The following is an 18,207-nucleotide window of genomic DNA, read 5'->3' on the forward strand; positions in this document are numbered from 1 at the left end:
AGTAGTGAAACATTTTAACCATGTTACCATGACTCAACTTCCAGATAACCATACCTGGACGACTGAGAATCTTCACAAATACATTGTGAGTACACATATAAATCCCCTAGACAACAGCATACAGCCAGCCAGTCCTTCACTTCCAGAACCATTGCATTTTAAAACATTTTTATTTTATGTTTTTATATGCTAATATTGTACGGACCTGGTTAATTATTCATAGCAATCATTTATTTGTACTGTTTGTATAGTGGACTGGTAGTCCAGATAGGTGGGATACAAATCAAATAAATAAATAAATAAACAAATTAAATTTTAGTTTGTTTAAATCCTTGTTATTTAATGTAAGTTAGTTTAATTTGGAGCACTTTGTTATATTATTTCTATGTTTCATTGTGTTTTAAACCACCCAAAGTGAGCACTGGTTAGATGGGCAGTATAAAACCTAAACAAACAAACAAACAAACAAACAAACAAACAAACAAACAAACAAACAAATAAATAAATAAATAAATAAATAAATAAATAAATAAATAAATAAATAAATATGCAAATTGTGTATCTCAGCTCACAATTCTGCATAGATTTAACTGGATGTTAAGCTCTATTAAACCCAGTAACATTTAGACGTGGATAGGTTTCCACTGCCTATTAGTATTTTAACCCACATTGTGATACATTTCACTGGAATAGCTGAATGAAAATTAAACATGTGGAGGTCTGAAATACCTGGAATAAGATGTTTCCTACCTGTGACTGCTTCTGTTGAATCAGCTGCAGTACTTCATGAGCCAGTTTGTAGTCTTTAGACCGTGCATCAGTGAATACATAGATAAATGAACCAGGAAGAGATATTTCTAGAGCAATTTTGATAGCCCCAATGCTCATCTCTGGACAGTCACCACCACCCTGTTCATAATTGGCAAATGAGGAAGTAAAAAAATAAACACAAATCCAAGTTAATCAATTTAAAGAACAGAAACATTCTAAATTTCCATCTGTTGTTTTAATTTGCAGATATTCATGATTTAAACATGCAAATTGAACAGTTCTGGCGAGGTTTTGCCTTACATAATTAAGATTCTTCAGTGAAATTGTAATTTCATAGTAACAGAATTTCAAACAACATTGGAGAGTAGCAATTCCCAAATCCTGACAAGGAATGGATGTTCTGTTCTCCAGCCTACGGTCTGCAACTTTGAACTGAAACTTGCAAAGCTCTAACTATTTATTAGGCAAGAACACATGGCCATCACATAGTGTCAGACTAATACCTCCTGTGGCCTGTTACCACTTGGTGTTTGGGCTTGGCTTGATGGAAAACATCTGGGACACCTCTGGACAGCATCGCATCATACTTTAGGATTTTGTGTGTCCACAGGGTCAGGGAGAAACAACACTGTGCTTCCACAACTGCAGAATCACCTTGCCTCCCTCCTGCAAAATTAAATGTATCCTCACACCTTTTTTTATACTACTGTTTGGGAGGCTATTCAAAATGTAGCTTCTGATTTTAGAATGGAAGGCCAAGTATAAAAGGTCTACCAGCCAGAAAGTAAATGGGAAAGAGCCATTTTGAAAAGAAAAACCTTTGATTCATGTGAATTGGCAAGGTTTTTCTGTCTTAAGGGTCAAATCAGTACAGCCTTATTATATTTTCCTGCTATTTTAAGAAAGTGCTGCCTTTGATAAATGACTACACCGCCTTGAGTTTGGCTTCTTATGCACCATATCATAATTCCACAAAACCTCCTTTTGCTAAATATTTATTGTTATTTTCCTTAGTTATTCCTGCTGCACATACGAAAGAATGAAGTCTAAAACGCAACAAAAAACCTGCAAGACTACCTATTACTGTAAGTATAAGACCTTGTAATGTTATGGGCAGGTTTCCTAGGTTAAAAGCCAGCACTTTGATTGCAGATGCATCTGACAGATTTCATGATCAAAAGAAGATGCAGTTGCTGCAATGCCTTGGATAGCTTTTTAAAAATGTGTAGAATAAATAAAGGGAATTCTCAATAGTTACTAGTCATACTAGTTAATGAATTACCCAGGTTTAAAGGTTTAAAGGCAGCAATCATGGATTGCTGCCTTGTCGTGGCGAAGGGGCTTGAGTAACTCAGAGAAACTATGGGCTATGCCGTGCAGGGACACCCAAGACGGACAGGACATAGTGGAGAGTTCCGACTAAACGCAATCCACCTGGAGTAGGAAATGGCAAGCCACTCCAGTATCTTTGCCAAGAACGCCCCATGATCAGAAACAAAAGGCTAAAAGATATGACGCTGGAAGATGGGCCCCTCAGGTCGGAAGGCGTCCAACATGCTACTGAGGAAGAGCGGAGGACAAGTACAAGTAGCTCCAGAGCTAATGAAGTGGTTGGGCCAAAGCCGAAAGGACGCTCAGCTGTGGACGTGCCTGGAAGTGAAAGGAAAATCCAATGCTGCAAAGAAAAATACTGCATAGGAACCTGGAATGTAAGATCTATGAACATTGGGAAGCTGGAGGTGGTCAAACAGGAGATGGCAAGAATAAACATCGACATCCTGGGCATCAGTGAACTAAAATGGACAGGAATGGGCGAATTCAGCTCAGATGATTATCATATCTACTATTCTGGACAAGAATCCCGTAGAAGGAATGGAGTAGCCCTCATAGTCAACAAAAGAGTGGGAAAAGCTGTAATGGGATACAATCTCAAAAATGATAGAATGATGTCAATACGAATCCAAGGCAGACCATTCAACATCACAATAATCCAAGTTTATGCACCAACCAGCATTGCTGAGGAGACTGAAATTGAACAATTCTATGAAGATTTACAACACCTTCTAGAACTGACACCAAAGAAAGATGTTCTTCTCATTCTAGGGGACTGGAATGCTAAAGTAGGGAGCCAAGAGATAAAAGGAACAACAGGGAAGTTTGGCCTTGGAGTTCAGAACGAAGCAGGACAAAGGCTAATAGAGTTTTGTCAAGAGAATAAGCTGGTCATCACAAACACTCTTTTCCAACAACACAAGAGGCGACTCTATACATGGAAATCACCAGATGGGCAATATCGAAATCAGATTGATTATATTCTCTGCAGCCAAAGATGGAGAAGCTCTATACAGTCAGCAAAAACAAGACCTGGAGCTGACTGCGGTTCTGATCATCAGCTTCTCATAGCAAAATTCAAGCTTAGACTGAAGAGATTAGGAAAAACCACTGGGCCACTCAGGTATAATCTAAACCAAATCCCTTATGAATACACAGTGGAAGTAAAGAACAGATTTAAGGAACTAGATTTGGTGGACAGAGTGCCTGAAGAACTTTGGATAGAGGCTCGTAACATTGTCCAGGAGGCAGCAACGAAAACCATCCCAAAGAAAAGGAAATGCAAGAAAGCAAAGTGGCTGTCCAACGAGGCCTTAGAAATAGCAGAGAGGAGAAGGGAAGCAAAATGCAAGGGAGATAGGGAAAGTTACAGAAACTTGAATTCAGACTTCCAAAGAATAGCAAGGAGAGACAAGAGGGCCTTCTTAAATGAACAATGCAAAGAAATAGAGGAAGATAACAGAAAAGGAAAGACCAGAGATCTGTTCAGGAAAATTGGACATATTAGAGGAACATTTTGCGCAAAGATGAACATGATAAAAGACAAAAATGGGAGGGACCTAACAGAAGCAGAAGACGTCAAGAAGAGGTGGCAAGAATACACAGAGGAATTATATCAGAAAGATTTGGATATCCCGGACAACCCAGACAATGTAGTTGCTGACCTTGAGCCAGACATCCTGGAGAGCGAAGTCAAGTGGGCCTTAGAAAGCCTGGCTAACAACAAGGCCAGTGGAGGTCATGGCATTCCAGTTGAACTATTTAAAATCTTGAAAGATGATGCTGTTAAGGTGCTACATTCAATATGCCAGCAAGTTTGGAAAACTCAACAGTGGCCAGAGGATTGGAAAAGATCAGTCTACATCCCAATCCCAAAGAAAGGCAGTGCCAAAGAATGCTCCAACTACCGTACAATTGCACTCATTTCGCACGCTAGCAAGGTTATGCTCAAAATCCTCCAAGGTAGGCTTCAGCAGTATGTGGACCGAGAACTCCCAGAAGTACAAGCTGGATTCCGAAGAGGCAGAGGAACTCGAGACCAAATTGCTAACTTGCGCTGGATTATGGAGAAAGCCAGAGAGTTCCAGAAAAATATCTACTTCTGCTTCATTGACTATGCGAAAGCCTTTGACTGTGTGGACCACAGCAAACTATGGCAAGTTCTTAAAGAAATGGGAGTGCCTGACCACTTCATCTGTCTCCTGAGAAACCTATATGTGGGACAGGAAGCAACAGTTAGAACTGGTCATGGAACAACTGAGTGGTTCAAAATTGGGAAAGGAGTACGGCAAGGCTGTATATTGTCCCCCAGCTTATTTAACTTATATGCAGAATGCATCATGCGGAAGGCTGGACTGGAAGAAACCCAAGCCGGAATTAAGATTGCCGGAAGAAATATCAACAACCTCCGATATGCAGATGATACCACTCTGATGGCAGAAAGTGAGGAGGAATTAAAGAACCTTGTAATGAGAGTGAAAGAGGAGAGTGCAAAAAACGGTCTGAAACTCAACATCAAAAAAACTAAGATCATGGCCACTGGTCCCATCACCTCCTGGGAAATAGAAGGGGAAGATATGGAGGCAGTGTCAAATTTTATCTTCCTGGGCTCCATGATCACTGCAGATGGAGACAGCAGCCCTGAAATTAAAAGGCGCCTTCTTCTTGGGAGGAAAGCGATGACAAATCTGGACAGCATCTTGAAAAGCAGAGACATCACCTTGCCAACAAAAGTCCGAATAGTCAAAGCTATGGTTTTTCCTGTCGTGATGTATGGAAGTGAGAGCTGGACCATAAAGAAAGCAGACCGCCGAAGAATTGATGCCTTTGAATTGTGGTGCTGGAGGAGGCTCTTGAGAATCCCCTGGACTGCAAGGAGAACAAACCTATCAGTTCTAAAGGAAATCAACCCTGAGTGCTCACTGGAAGGACAGATCCTGAAGCTGAGGCTCCAGTACTTTGGCCATCTAATGAGAAGAAAAGACTCCCTGGAAAAGACCCTGATGTTGGGAAAGTGTGATGGCAAGAGGAGAAGGGGACGACCGAGGATGAGATGGCTGGACAGTGTCTGCGAAGCAACCAACATGAACCTGACACAACTCCGGGAGGCAGTAGAAGACAGGAGGGCCTGGCGTGCTCTGGTCCATGGGGTCACGAAGAGTCGGACACGACTAAACGACTAAACACACACAAAGGCAGTATTCTTCTGAATATCTAACAGACTGACTAAAGAGCAAGAAGTAAACATTATTTTTATGTCATGGCATTTTTAGAAGAGCCTGACTGGCCACCCAACCGATCCTTGCTGGGCACAGTGAACTAGGCTGAGTCAAATTCAGCAAGGCAGTTCTGCTGTCTGTACTGGTTCCCTTCATGGGCTGTCATCTCAAATCCTGGGCCTTTCGTCTGATACGGGTCCTAAACAATCAGGTAACTCTAGAACAGGAGGAAACAACTCTAGGAGATAGGAAGTCTCTGGGGATCCACCAGAAGCTGCTTGCTAGAATCACTACTAGTTAGTTGTAAAACAGACCTCTGAAGACGTACCTTCCAGATGTGTTCAACCACAGCTCCCATTAAGCTCAGCCATCATGTCCACAACCCAACAAACCTGGAGAGCATCTGCTTGGGTTATGACATCTCACAAAACTTGCCAAAATATTTTTATGACATCTCACCAAAACATTCTATAACCTGGGTTAATGTCTTCATTTGTCATACAGTATAAAAGTGCAAAAGTGTTGTATGTAACAGATGCTATCAAGATTTCAGTCTGCTTAATATCTACAGTACTCCCTCTTTGAAAACAGTGTTGAGTGTGCTGGGCTTCCCTCAGACATATTTGGGGGGCTTACAGTTCTTTGATGCTGCTGAGAAGGAATTGCTCAAGAGTGCCAGCTCCTCACACAACTCTTCACCAATGAGTGAATGCATGTGCATGAATTTTTAGTTTGAATATCAAGAGAGTCTAAAGCATGCTCAAAACCAACCAACCTACCTCAATCTGAGGCCCTGCAGATATGTTAGGTTATAATTCCCATAGTGCAGGGGTAATAGGAGTTATAGTCCAATACCTTGGAGGTAACCAGAAAGGGGAAGCTGTTCTACACCAATTTACATGTCTAGTATAGCTGTGTGTCCTCTTTGTGTGTACATTTATCTGTACTCCTGCACTGGCTTGTGTACCTCTTTTCTTTAAAAGGACACTTAGAATGCTACATTTCTGCAATAGCATTATAACCCATATTTTCCACAGACATATATAGTGCATACTTACGTAGCTGTTGCATTATCCCTAAATGACCCTAATCAGCGGGTTTGTCAAATTCATCTGCAATGATTTCAGCAGTGAAGTCTATTCAGAAACCGCCTTTGGAAAATTGTTCCACTGCTTCAGTATTCTGATATTACATTATGACATTAATTCTTTTTCTCTTTAACTAATGAAAAACATGTTGTTGTTTTTCTCTTTCCCATCAGCATAAATCTGTCTCTGAACTTTATGTTGCAGTTCCTATGCCTTTTTTAATTAAGCTATATTTCTCTTTTGTTCTCTCTTTCATTTCTGTTTCACAATCTTCGGGGGGGGGTTGCTTTTTTCCAGAGCCACACAAAGAAGTATACCACTTAAAAAATACTTTAAAAATTTTTAAAATTAAAAATACTACAGCTTTCCATGCCACTTAATTTAATGTTGGGAGTTTTTTTATAGTTTTAAAAAATGTAATAGCAATGGAATAATTGGGTTTATTTAGACAACAGACAGAAAAAAAATGTACTAACTGCCTTTCTTTGTGTAATATAAAGAATATATACAAGCAAAACCATTTCTTCCTCCCTAAAATCTCAGTACACAAGAGCAACTCATGGCCCAAGGAAGGAGACTGTCTCACTTGAACCCTTCAGGATGACATACCTTTCCTGCCTGAACTACATGTCCTCTGTGGTAGTCTATACACGGCCTTGTACTGATCAAGAAATATCCCTGGTAATGAAACTAGCTTCAGAAGAGCCAAGAGTAGGAGATTGGGAATACAGCTCTCCAAATGTTGCCAGACTACAAATCCTATCTGCTAACACTGCCAATTATGAGCAATGTTGAGAGCTGAAATTAAACAGTATCTAAAGGGCTGTGTTGTGTTCACATCTGGTTTGGAGATTTGCTGGATGGGAGAAAACAAGCTGCCAGTAGAGATGGTGATATTTCTATTCATAAACAAATACGAAAATCTCCATCCCAGCTGGACCTAATGGGGGTCCTGCCCCCAGGACCAGCCATCCACTCACGTGTCCTGGCACCAGTGGTACCAGAAGCTCTGTTATCTCTCTGCTCAGCTGGCCACTCCAGGCCGGGGGCAGGAGGATGAGTCTCCTCACACGGCTGCTGGGCGGCCAGCTGAGTAGAGAGAAAGCAGAGCTCCTGGTGCCATTGGCAGGAAAAGTGGTGGTACTGGGATGTTTGATTGGATGGTCGGTCCTGCAGGTCAGATCCTCATTTAGGTCCACATTTATGAATATAAATATCCCCAGCTTTTTGGTCCCCCATCAAGCTAACAGGAGGCTTCTTTTAAACAACATGGGACTTGGTTCAGTAAAGACTAGCCACCTGATGTCTGCCCACAGACCACATGTCCTTAGAGGCTATCTTCATCTTCTAGGGGCATCTTGAGACTGTGTAGCTTGCCCCATGCCATACAGGCTGGCTCTTGAAGGATTCAAAGTGGGGAACTGAATTCCCAGTCTCTGGCTTTGAAGACACATAACCAACTAACAATGTGACAATAGAGGAGGGGAGCAGGTGCTGTGTTGGAAACCAATAAATTCCCTGAACTGGATAAAATTAAATGCACAATTTTTTAAAAATTGGCTCTTTGGATTCACCTATTTCTTCAATCATCTTTTAAAAGCCACACACTGTTCCTAAAAAAAGAATGATAAGTTGACACAGTAGAGTAAACAGTGGACTAAAACCAGTTAGTTTCAGCTAGACAAGACCTGCTAAATCAATAAGACTCTGGGAAGTCAACATTTAGACAGGTTCCATTGGTTCAATAGGTCTACTCTAACTGGGAATTTTAGGCTTCTATCATTCATGACCAGAGGTGGGATGCTTTTTTGTTTAATGTTCCCCAACATTATTGCGCTGTCTATACAAAACTAGAACATGAAGAAATAAACTAGTATTATACCTTCCTCCCTGATGTGTCAGTTTGATGTGGCTTAAGACTATTAGAATAATCTGTTTCCTAGCTGTCTGAGGCAGACCATTTACAAACAAGGGAGAGAGCCCTTCTCAGTCCCAGCTATGAAATACTATCACTGCTGAGAAGTATCTATCCCAACACTGCACTTTCTTCTTTTGCCCAGGCATTTTAATTGGCAAATTTGTTCTATTCTGTTTCTTCATTTTTTTTTCTGATGGATTTGTTCAGAGATTTTATAGTTTAATTTTAATGTTTTAACTGTATTTATACATTACCTGGTCTCTCCATGAATAAGGGAAATAAATAAATAATGTTTTCAAACATTTTAATAAATGAATAAACAAAATACGATATAGACAATAAAAGGTTTTTTTAAATGGGGAAACATACAGAAGGCATTCTCTGGAACAGCACTGTCTCAGTACTTAATCTGTCTTTACAGAGTAAACAGGCCCACTCACCTGAACATAGAGCTCCCTGAGTTCATACTGAAATGTCTTCGGATCTGTGGTAATTGTTACAGGACCAATTTCTGAAAGGAGAATAAAGTCAGTCAGTCTCTGAAGAAAATCCACAGAGAAGTAGTAGCTTCAAGAGGGTCATGGGATCTGCCATGAGAAACTAGGTAATTTCCAGATTGTGTTTAAATTATGACTTGTCAGATAGTCTCCTTGCAAAGTAGCATCCTATTTGGACAACTCTACAAGAACAAACTCCCAGTGGTGAGAAAATATGTATGAACAGTAAAATATGTATGCTTTTACACACACACACACACACACACACACACACACACACACACACACACACACACACACACACACACACACACACACACACACACACACACACACACACATTTTCATAATAACCTGAAGGTACTTATTTTATTTACAGACAACACCAGATAAGGCTACATCATATGACCCACAAACTAATAATTGGCAAAGTTCCCATGAGGTCAATAATTTTCTCTTTGGCTAAAGTTTTATGGGAAACAGACATTTTAAAAGTGTAGTTAAACAAAGATCAGATAAAAAAAGAGATAACACTTACTCTAACAAACAAATGTTGATGTTGTTTGGGTTTGGTCAAATAGGATATGATTTCCTTCACTTAAAAGGAAATGCAAGCATTTGTCTGTCTGTCTTCTGTTTAAAGCACCTTTGGGGGTTCTTTCTGCCTTCAGCTAATATACTAATTTCCTAGGAAAACTAATTCAGGCAGGGTGCTGGTAACTACAAAAGTTTATTTTGTAAAAAAATCCTGGTTTTTAGTTTGTCAACTGAACAGAAGATTCTGTGCCAATGATACATACATAGTTTCAAGGAAATATGTTTTTATAAGTATCATCAAGAATTATGTACGATGTAGTTCCCTCTTTTTCTTCACTGTAATATGGTTGCAGCCTAGATTGCTATGCACTAGAGTGACTAGACTACCTTTCTCTTGCCCCCAAATTTGGTTCCTGATATGAAATTCAAAGTTCCAGCGAGCCACACCCTTTTCTATTGTACTCCATTCTGAACTGTGTTTTCATATTCCTCCCTTGAGGAAGACAGCATTCCATACCCATCAAGCATGTTCTGTCCACACACACACAAACATAGCTGCTGAGCTGATCTTAAGGCTTTGCATAGGGCCATGAACCTGACAAAACAGAAAAGAAATGAAGAATGTTGAGGGTATTTCCTCAGATGCATTTTTCTGGGGAGAGCTTCCATAGCTGTTCACACCTTTTGTATGATTATTAAAGGGATCAATGACCCATTCCAGAAAAAGGAAGAACTACCAGCTTAAAGGTATAGCTTGTCTTCGAAAAAAACTACATACATGCTTCTCTCCTTTCACCTACGTACAGTAGTTTCACAACAACCCCACCTGATGGGGTTAGACTCAGAGACAATAAACAACCCAATGTCACGAAGTTAGATTTCAAACTGAGTGAGGATTTTAACCTAGGCGTACTCAGCCTACTGTACTGAGTCACACTAACTATTGCTATTGCTACCACCTCTATATGCTACTAGCTTTCAGGTCCAAGTAGCAACCATTAGTTGAAGTGCAGCTCTCATATGCATGCATGACAAAGATATTTGAAGATGAGAAGGAAAACCACCCAAGAAAGATTTATAAAACACAATAGAAAAATATGGGATGCAGAGGATGGGAGACAACAACCACTTGCAATTTTTGAAAAGTTGTTAAAGTAAATACCAAAGTAATGGATTACCTTCCTGTCTTCCCTCCTTTACCTCCCTGTCTGTTCACTACAGATGTAAATATACATCAGGGAAAAACCACTTTGATGTGAAGGTTTTCCAATTAGATCTCTGTTGGTTTTTGTGGGTGAGATTGTACAGCCCAGACAAACACAAACAACTATCACGTTCTAAGAGTCAGCAGTGGCAGAGATAGCTGTGAATTTGTTTGCAGGGAGCTCCAGTAGCAGAAGCTGCCTCTGATCTTACAGGTGCCAATTTGTAATTTCACATACAAAGAAACAGTTAATCTGAAATCATATATTACTGAAAAGTAGGGGTACTTCCGGTTGAGAAATTTATATTGCAACCACTCTGCCTCAAATATAGACACTTTATTTCATTTGGAACCCACCCTTGATTCTCTACTACTTTCTCCTTCTTTTTCCTTAAAAGTAGGGGTGGTGGGAGAAAGGCAGACAGCTGCTCAGTTATTCTTAACTGATAGTGCTAGGAGCTGTCTGTATGGAGATGCCACAGGTAACTTGTGACTTGAGCAAATGAGGTGATCCTGCCCTCAAACAATTGGTATAAAGGCACACCTGCTTTATGAACTGCCCTAGGAAACACCCTGATTTCTTTAGGCCCTATATTTGATTTCTCCTTGAATACCAAAGTTCAATATATGTGGAACCTGGTGCCATTGCAAGACAGAAACTTTTAATGTTTATACTGATGAACCCTGCGACTTTAACTGTGGCTGCAAAACAAAAGAATAAATCTCAAAAGTCTCTGGGATTTTTAAAAGTTTCTGAAAACACACTGAATTGATTTCATATGCAAGATTCCCCCCCACCCTTCAAGACATGCTTGCATGTTACTGAACATGGCCTTGCCTTTCGAAACTGGAAAACCACAGAACTGAAGTTAACAAAACCAAGATGGTGTTTAGGATGGTCCCTAAGCAACTGACCAAACACTACTGCATAAAACTGCCTGCCAACAGATTTGACAGGCCATAAGAATGTTGATACTTCCCACCCAAAAAATAAATGGGAAACCAACACCCCTCCACAACAAACAAACAGGAAACTATCTGAATAAATAAATATTTCTCTCAGTAAACTGACAACAGCACACCCACTTTGAAGCATAAATACATTTTTAGGACTTTGTGTCTCATTTGGATGTAAGTTAATATGACAGCTTGAGAGCAATTAACCTGATTTTTAAGAAAAATACTTTTGAGTGCATGCATATTTTACAGATAGGTTGTGGTGTTTGTAGTGTTTGCAAATGAACCTTTGCTAATAACCATAACAATGGAAGCTATCTGCAAAATAAATGTCACATAAAGTGGGTGGTCTTTAAGGAATTATCACTGAGACCTACCAGTGCCCGCAATCACATGAGGCTTAAAATCAAAAGAACTTTTGATTTGATAAAACAAAAAATAACAAAAACTTGCAGCAATCTCTACACACTCCAGTTGCAATATTTATTTTAGAAATTCTTCATATGGAATCACAAGGAAGACATGGCCAAATGCAGTGCAGAATAAACTCCCGTAACAGTCCCTCAGTTGGACATGAGAACTTTCCTCATCCACACAAGCCACTTAAGGGGCCTAAACAGCTGCATCTGAAATGTGTTAACACAAAACTTGAGGATACAGAGGTAAAAGCAGTAACTATTGTCTGTACTCACACAAAACTGTAAGCCAGAACTCCGGCAATCCTAGCTTGCTATGAACAAGCTCCCATTGGGGCAATGAAAGGTGCCATTTTCTCCTTAGTTTTTGGAAGCAGAATGTTTTGAACCAAATCTACCAGGTGCAGAGGAACTATGGTACAATTTATGCTTCAGTTAGCCAGAAATGGTTTTTGAAGTGTGTCATCCAAATGACCCAGAACAGCAGGTCCCCTAACATTTTTCTGCCAGAGGCAAATGACAAAATAGCACCCTCCATCTACAGAATGGCAGGGCACTATTCTACTTCCTACTAATGTTGAAGCAGCACCCTCTACTGCATCTGAAAGTGGCACACTAGCTTAATGGGTTTAGGCCAAGCTACCTGATATACACATTTCCTTGTTACAAAATGGGAACAGTCAGGGGCTGCTACACTACCCGCACTGTTCGCCATTTGCTGCTTCAGGCATCTGCTTCGTTTTGTCTAATGTTAGAGCCACTCCTGGATCCTAGTTTGTTGCCCTCTTTACAAATCAGGATTACAAACTGGAACTTCATGTTATAAATCCTGATTTGTTTATCACCAACAAGCCAAAATCCCAAGTTCAGCAAATCTTGATCACTTTTATTTAGGTGCTTTAGCAGGGTGAGGATTAGAAAAAAAACAAACCAGGTTGTTTTCAGAAGCGTTTATCTAGTTTGCAGTAATCTGGAATATGTTAAAATCCTGGCATTATACTTTGTGTGAATGCAATGATAATCTTTCCTCGATTAAGAGGAAGTCAATAATTTCTATATGACAACGTATAACACATAATTATTTCTGAACAGCGCAATAGCTAATTTGAGATTGTCAGTGTCTTGCCAATTCTGAATATCAAAACACGTTATACTTCAAAATGGGATTATATATTGAGTATTTCTTATTTAACATCCTATTGCATTATACATAGATGCAATATCATCTGCCTAATGATAAGCAGAGGACCCCAGTAATGAGACATCTGGGGCCAAAGTGGAGCCACCTAAGGTCAAACAAGATGATCTAGTTTAGCCATCATTAAAATAAGTACTTTCTTACCTGGCGATAGATGTATATTTATCACAACACACACTTTCACATGTTCCTACATCTTTTATTCCAACTTTCTTCATTTTGTAATTGCCCAAATATGTAGCTTTGACTGTGGGAGGAGGAGAAAGGCTAATCACAGGAACACACATTTTGCTTAGGTTTACCCCCAGATGAGACGAAGGCATCAGCATGCTCATGGCTAATAGTTTTGGCAAAGAGAAGACAAGGGAGGCAAACACCACACCCCTGGATAAGAAGCCCAACCCCAACCCCAACCCCCACACACTCACACTGCTGGATTCACAGGAAGAGGAACACTTTCCCCATGTACAGTACATGTATTTGTTATCAACTGTAAGTCAGTTGCAACTCTTGAGCCAACAAAGGTTATCTGTTTTGCAGCTACACGCACACTCTGGAAGAAGCCAACAGTGGCAATCCAATGAGGAACTGGAGGTGATTGGACAGGTCCATTGCTAAGAGTGAGGTGAGGCACAGCATCTGATTATTTTTTGTAAGCCACCCACCCACCTATGGTGCTTGCTGCTTGCTTATGCAGTCACAGCCATCTTCCATGCAGTTCCCTGAGTCAAACACTGGCTAACTTTTTGGAGAAAGGAAAACAAGGGGAAAACTCTGCAGCAACAGTTTGTACTCTGTGCTCTGGAATCCTACTAAAACATAAACACCTATACAACACTGTTCCTCAGAGTTCTCTTTGAGTGAGTGGCATCCACAAAGATGTTCTGTTTGTTTGTTCGTTTGTTTAAACTGTGCATATATGCTCTGGAGCTGGTCTCTCTCATCATTATAGTCATTTAGGACGCTGATGGCTGTAGTGATCTTGCACATAATATCTAGCAGAAAACTGTATTTTAGTATTAATATGTTATGAGTAAGCCCATATTCTCTCTAAAATTTAAAAGTAACATTTTGTTCTGCTGGCATAGAAATAGCACTGTATCAACTAACATAGAAATAACTTTGAACTGAGATAAATTCCTGACAGCATCAGTAAAATGTGATCCAGAGGAAATGCAGGAAAAGTTTGTATGTTACAGGAGTTTTATATTTAAAAGGAGTCCAAATATAGGGCTGCACTTTTACCTCTCTATTTTTGGTCTAAGGTCTATGATTTTAATTAGGATATGCTATAACCACGTTCAGTTTTGTTTTGACATTTGCTTCAGGCACACTGACATTTTCTTGATTCTTCAGCCTATGGACGCGCTAGTATTAGAACTGATTCTCTACACTTCAAGTCTGTTAAATTATACACACATTTTGCATTTTCTTTTGAGACTATTTGGTCTGCAGTCCCACAGATGCTTGCTACCAGGTGAAGTAAGACCATGAAAGATTAATCTGAAAGGTTCTAGGGAATCTGAAATGGGAGTGTTTTTAAAGTAGAGAAGCATGTTCCTGTGCCAAGGTTTATAGAAATAAACAAAAGAGAGACTGGCTTCTACATGGGTGTACACATACACACAAACAGTGGAGCCCAGAGGATATTTTGTGCTAGGGGCAGAATGACCTTCCTGAACCCTTTATAGCTTATAATGTCCTGGAAGACAGTGCCAGGGCCTGTGCAAACCACTTGGCTACCTGAGTTGAAAGAAAAGGTTGTAGTCTTCTTCACTCCTCCTGTTAGGAGTTCTAATATGCTACAGCATTTTGTTGCACTTCCCACTCATTCTTGATAAATATGAAAAAATATACAAATTCTCTTGTTCAGAATTTATAAAGCATTTATAAACAAAATCTAAACGTTCCACAGCAAAGTCTGCAGTGTTCCTGAACAGACCAGTTGAAAAAAAATGCTTCACATTAAACCGATCAGTATCCCAAGAGGTTGTATCTAAGCAGCAGAGGCATAACTGGAGAAATCCCACAGCCCAACCCCTTTGCCCCTCACGTTTATTAAATCCACATCCCAGTGAACAGGCATCTCAAGAAAACTACCCATTCTGAGAACATTTACTCTGCATTCCTAAAATTGTCCATGATGGCCTACAATTGTTCTTGACTACTACCAGAAAAACGAATAGTCATTACTTATGTTATGGCTAATAACATACACTGAGATCTGAAAAGTATGTACAGTAGTTAAGAATTAGACCAGCAAATCAGACCTCCCAGGTCCAAATCTGATTCCTCAGTCCAATGTCACTATGCATTAATGTTGTGCTGTGCACTGCCTGCAACTGTGATGTTGCATATTCTCTACGCATGTTTCCAGCAGTTGCCAGCTTTGGTTTCTTATGTGCCACCAACCAGACAACCGCTATGATGGGAACAAAAAGCTCACTTTTTCCAAGAAAAATCATCATATGTTTACAGACCTTCTGTTATTATAATTCTATCATCCCTGGTAAGTATGTAGGTGGAAGATATAGGTTTAGGTAGGAGAAAGTGTGGCTGGGATCCTGTTGCACAGAACAAGAGGGGGAACTATTTAATGAGCAAAAATCATCACTACTGGTCCCAGTACCACTGCCAGCATCTGCAACTTTAGGGCATTAAAGAGTTCCCCTTTCTGCTCCCAAAGGTTTCCCCAGGACAGATTCCATAATAAAATCCAAAAAGATGAACTCTTAAGTGGAGAATTCAAATGGCCTAACATGTAATTATTATGGTATTTTTAAAAAAGAATTGTTTCTTCACAACATTGTATTTTTCTTTACATAGTTAATACACCAAAGCCCTTGAATAAGAATCACAGCTATTTCACTGTGTCATTGTATTCACAGTTGCTGAGATCAGGTCAGCACTGGGTGGCCAACCTTTCGGTGGTCAATCCCCTCACCCCCAAGGATTTCGCTAGGTCATCCTCAGATATCTGGTAGGCAGCCTGTTACCAAGGTGCACTCAAAGCAGAGCCAGTTTAGCAGACTCTGCCGTAGCTTGGGCTCAAAGCAGAGGGAACTGGTACATCCACTGGTGGCAAAAGTACAAATGGGAGACTGAGGCTCAAGATGTATAAAAAGTGGTGGCAATGCAAGTTTTATTCTTATCTAAAAGGCTTAGGCTCGATGTGTTTCAGCGGTGGCATTCAAGAGCTAAGCAAAAATTAAATAAATATAGTATATTATAAATGGGCAATCTCTTGAACATGTTTCGTGTTTTAAATACCTAGGTATGGCCCTGCAATCCACTGGGGACAGGAATGCCCATATACAATATGCAGCCACCCAAGGGGAAAAAACAGCAAATGGCATCCTAAGGTTCTACCATTCAAAAGGGGGGCGTTATATTCCAGCATCTCAAAACCTCTTTCAGGCAAAGGTGGTCAGCCAGATGCTCTATGGCAACTTTATGGGGCCTCCACCCAGCAGTTTTGACCCAATAGAGCAGGTTCACTCAAAATTCCTCAGAGCAATACTAGAAGTCCCAAGAAGCGTAACGAATGCACAAATCCGTTTAGAGACCGGCTCACTAACAATGGTAGCCAAAATTGTACTAGCCTCCCTTCAGTACTGGCTTAAAATAAACTTTCAATTACAGGGATTAACACATCTACTCCTAGAGGACAATTTCCAATCGAGCTGGTTAAAAGTGGTCCTAAATAAATTGCAAGTAATGGGCTTCTCTCCTCAAACAATATTAAGCATGCAATGGGATGAAGCAAAATCAGTCCTTAAATAGAGAGAAATGGATATGGACAGGTAGATCTCAGTAGATGCCCCAATTTTAGAGCAATAGACATGCATAAATATCGTCCGCTCCCTATGGCCTACCTATCACAGCTTGAGACGTATAAGTTTAGAAAGCCCTCTGCAAGGCTTTCCCTTCTGCAGTGTTGGAAGGCAGATTTAAGAAAATCCTGAGGGAACAGAGATTCTGCCCATGTGGCTCTGGCGAGATAGAATCTACTGAGCACATGATGCTCAGGTGTAACAGGCATAATAAGATCCGAGAAAAATATATTACGCCTCTCTTAAAAGATATGGGAGGTCAATCGGATTTGGACTACTGTAATCAAGTGCTAACCGACCAAAATCGTACTACTACAGAACTGGTAGCGAAATTGTGGGTGGCATGCTATAGCAGACAGAATAGACAGCTAAACCATTAGACCAGGGGTGTCCAACCTTTCACCTTCCCTGGGCCACATTAAAAGATGAAAATTTGGTTTGGGCCGCACATAAATTTGGTTTGGGCCGCATGGGGGGGGCAGCCCTAGCTATCCTCTGCAGCCCCACTCCAAGCGCACTTACCGGCAGCTGTGATCTCAGACAGCAGAGGCTGCCAGCTTCGACTCCGGTGGCTTTATGGGGCCGGGAGGGGGTCCACCTATTGACGGGGACAGCGCAATGCAGTCACGCAGCCCCCCTCTCCCCTCCCCTCCCGCTCCTTCCTTCCTTCCCTCTCTCTCCCCCCCACCATTGTGACATGCCACCAGCTGCATTCCAGCCGCAAGTGCCGGCAGTGTAACTTGAAACTTTGGAATTCCTTTAAAAATAAAAAATTGCACTGGGCCGCATTATGAGCCAACCTGGGCCGCATGCAGCCCTCGGGCCGCAGGTTGGACAAGCTTGCATTAGACTTTGGTCTTACATTGCTATATTTGCTGTTCTAGATATTTTACTTCTTGTATGTCTGGTATGGCTCTTTGTAGTGCATACCAGTCTTTGAAGTTTTGTATTCAATTTTGTATGGTTTGATGCCATAACAATAAAGTATGTATATATATTAATTAAAAAACAGCTGGCTTGGGACAATTTCAGCTTTTTTTCTGTCTATATAATTAACAATATAAAGTATTAATGAATATGTACATAACAAGATACATAAACTCCAATATAGCTTAATGACTGCATATAAGAGACATACCAGGCTTTTCATTTGGTCTATAGCAGCTCCAGCATTAATCCAAAGTGCAAATGCAAAAGGGAAGGTATCTATTTATTCTCAACTGGCAGACGAGTCAAGG

The 18,207-nt window shown here is 40.5% G+C and overlaps 1 protein-coding gene across 1 annotated transcript in view; it reads right to left on the reverse strand.

The window, feature by feature from the left end:
• Positions 1-18,207, reverse strand: part of HMCN1 (hemicentin 1) — a 372,920-nt gene that overhangs the window by 308,372 nt on the left and 46,341 nt on the right. The window contains exons 3-4 of the mRNA XM_078393073.1: positions 8,768-8,838; positions 751-909 (exon numbers count right to left, since the gene is read on the reverse strand). Coding sequence (XP_078249199.1) covers positions 751-909; positions 8,768-8,838 — 230 coding nt within the window. The remainder of the gene's footprint in view (positions 1-750; positions 910-8,767; positions 8,839-18,207) is intronic.

This window comes from Pogona vitticeps, chromosome 4 (assembly GCF_051106095.1).
Source record: "Pogona vitticeps strain Pit_001003342236 chromosome 4, PviZW2.1, whole genome shotgun sequence".
In the NCBI taxonomy this organism is placed as follows: Eukaryota; Metazoa; Chordata; class Lepidosauria; order Squamata; family Agamidae; genus Pogona; species Pogona vitticeps.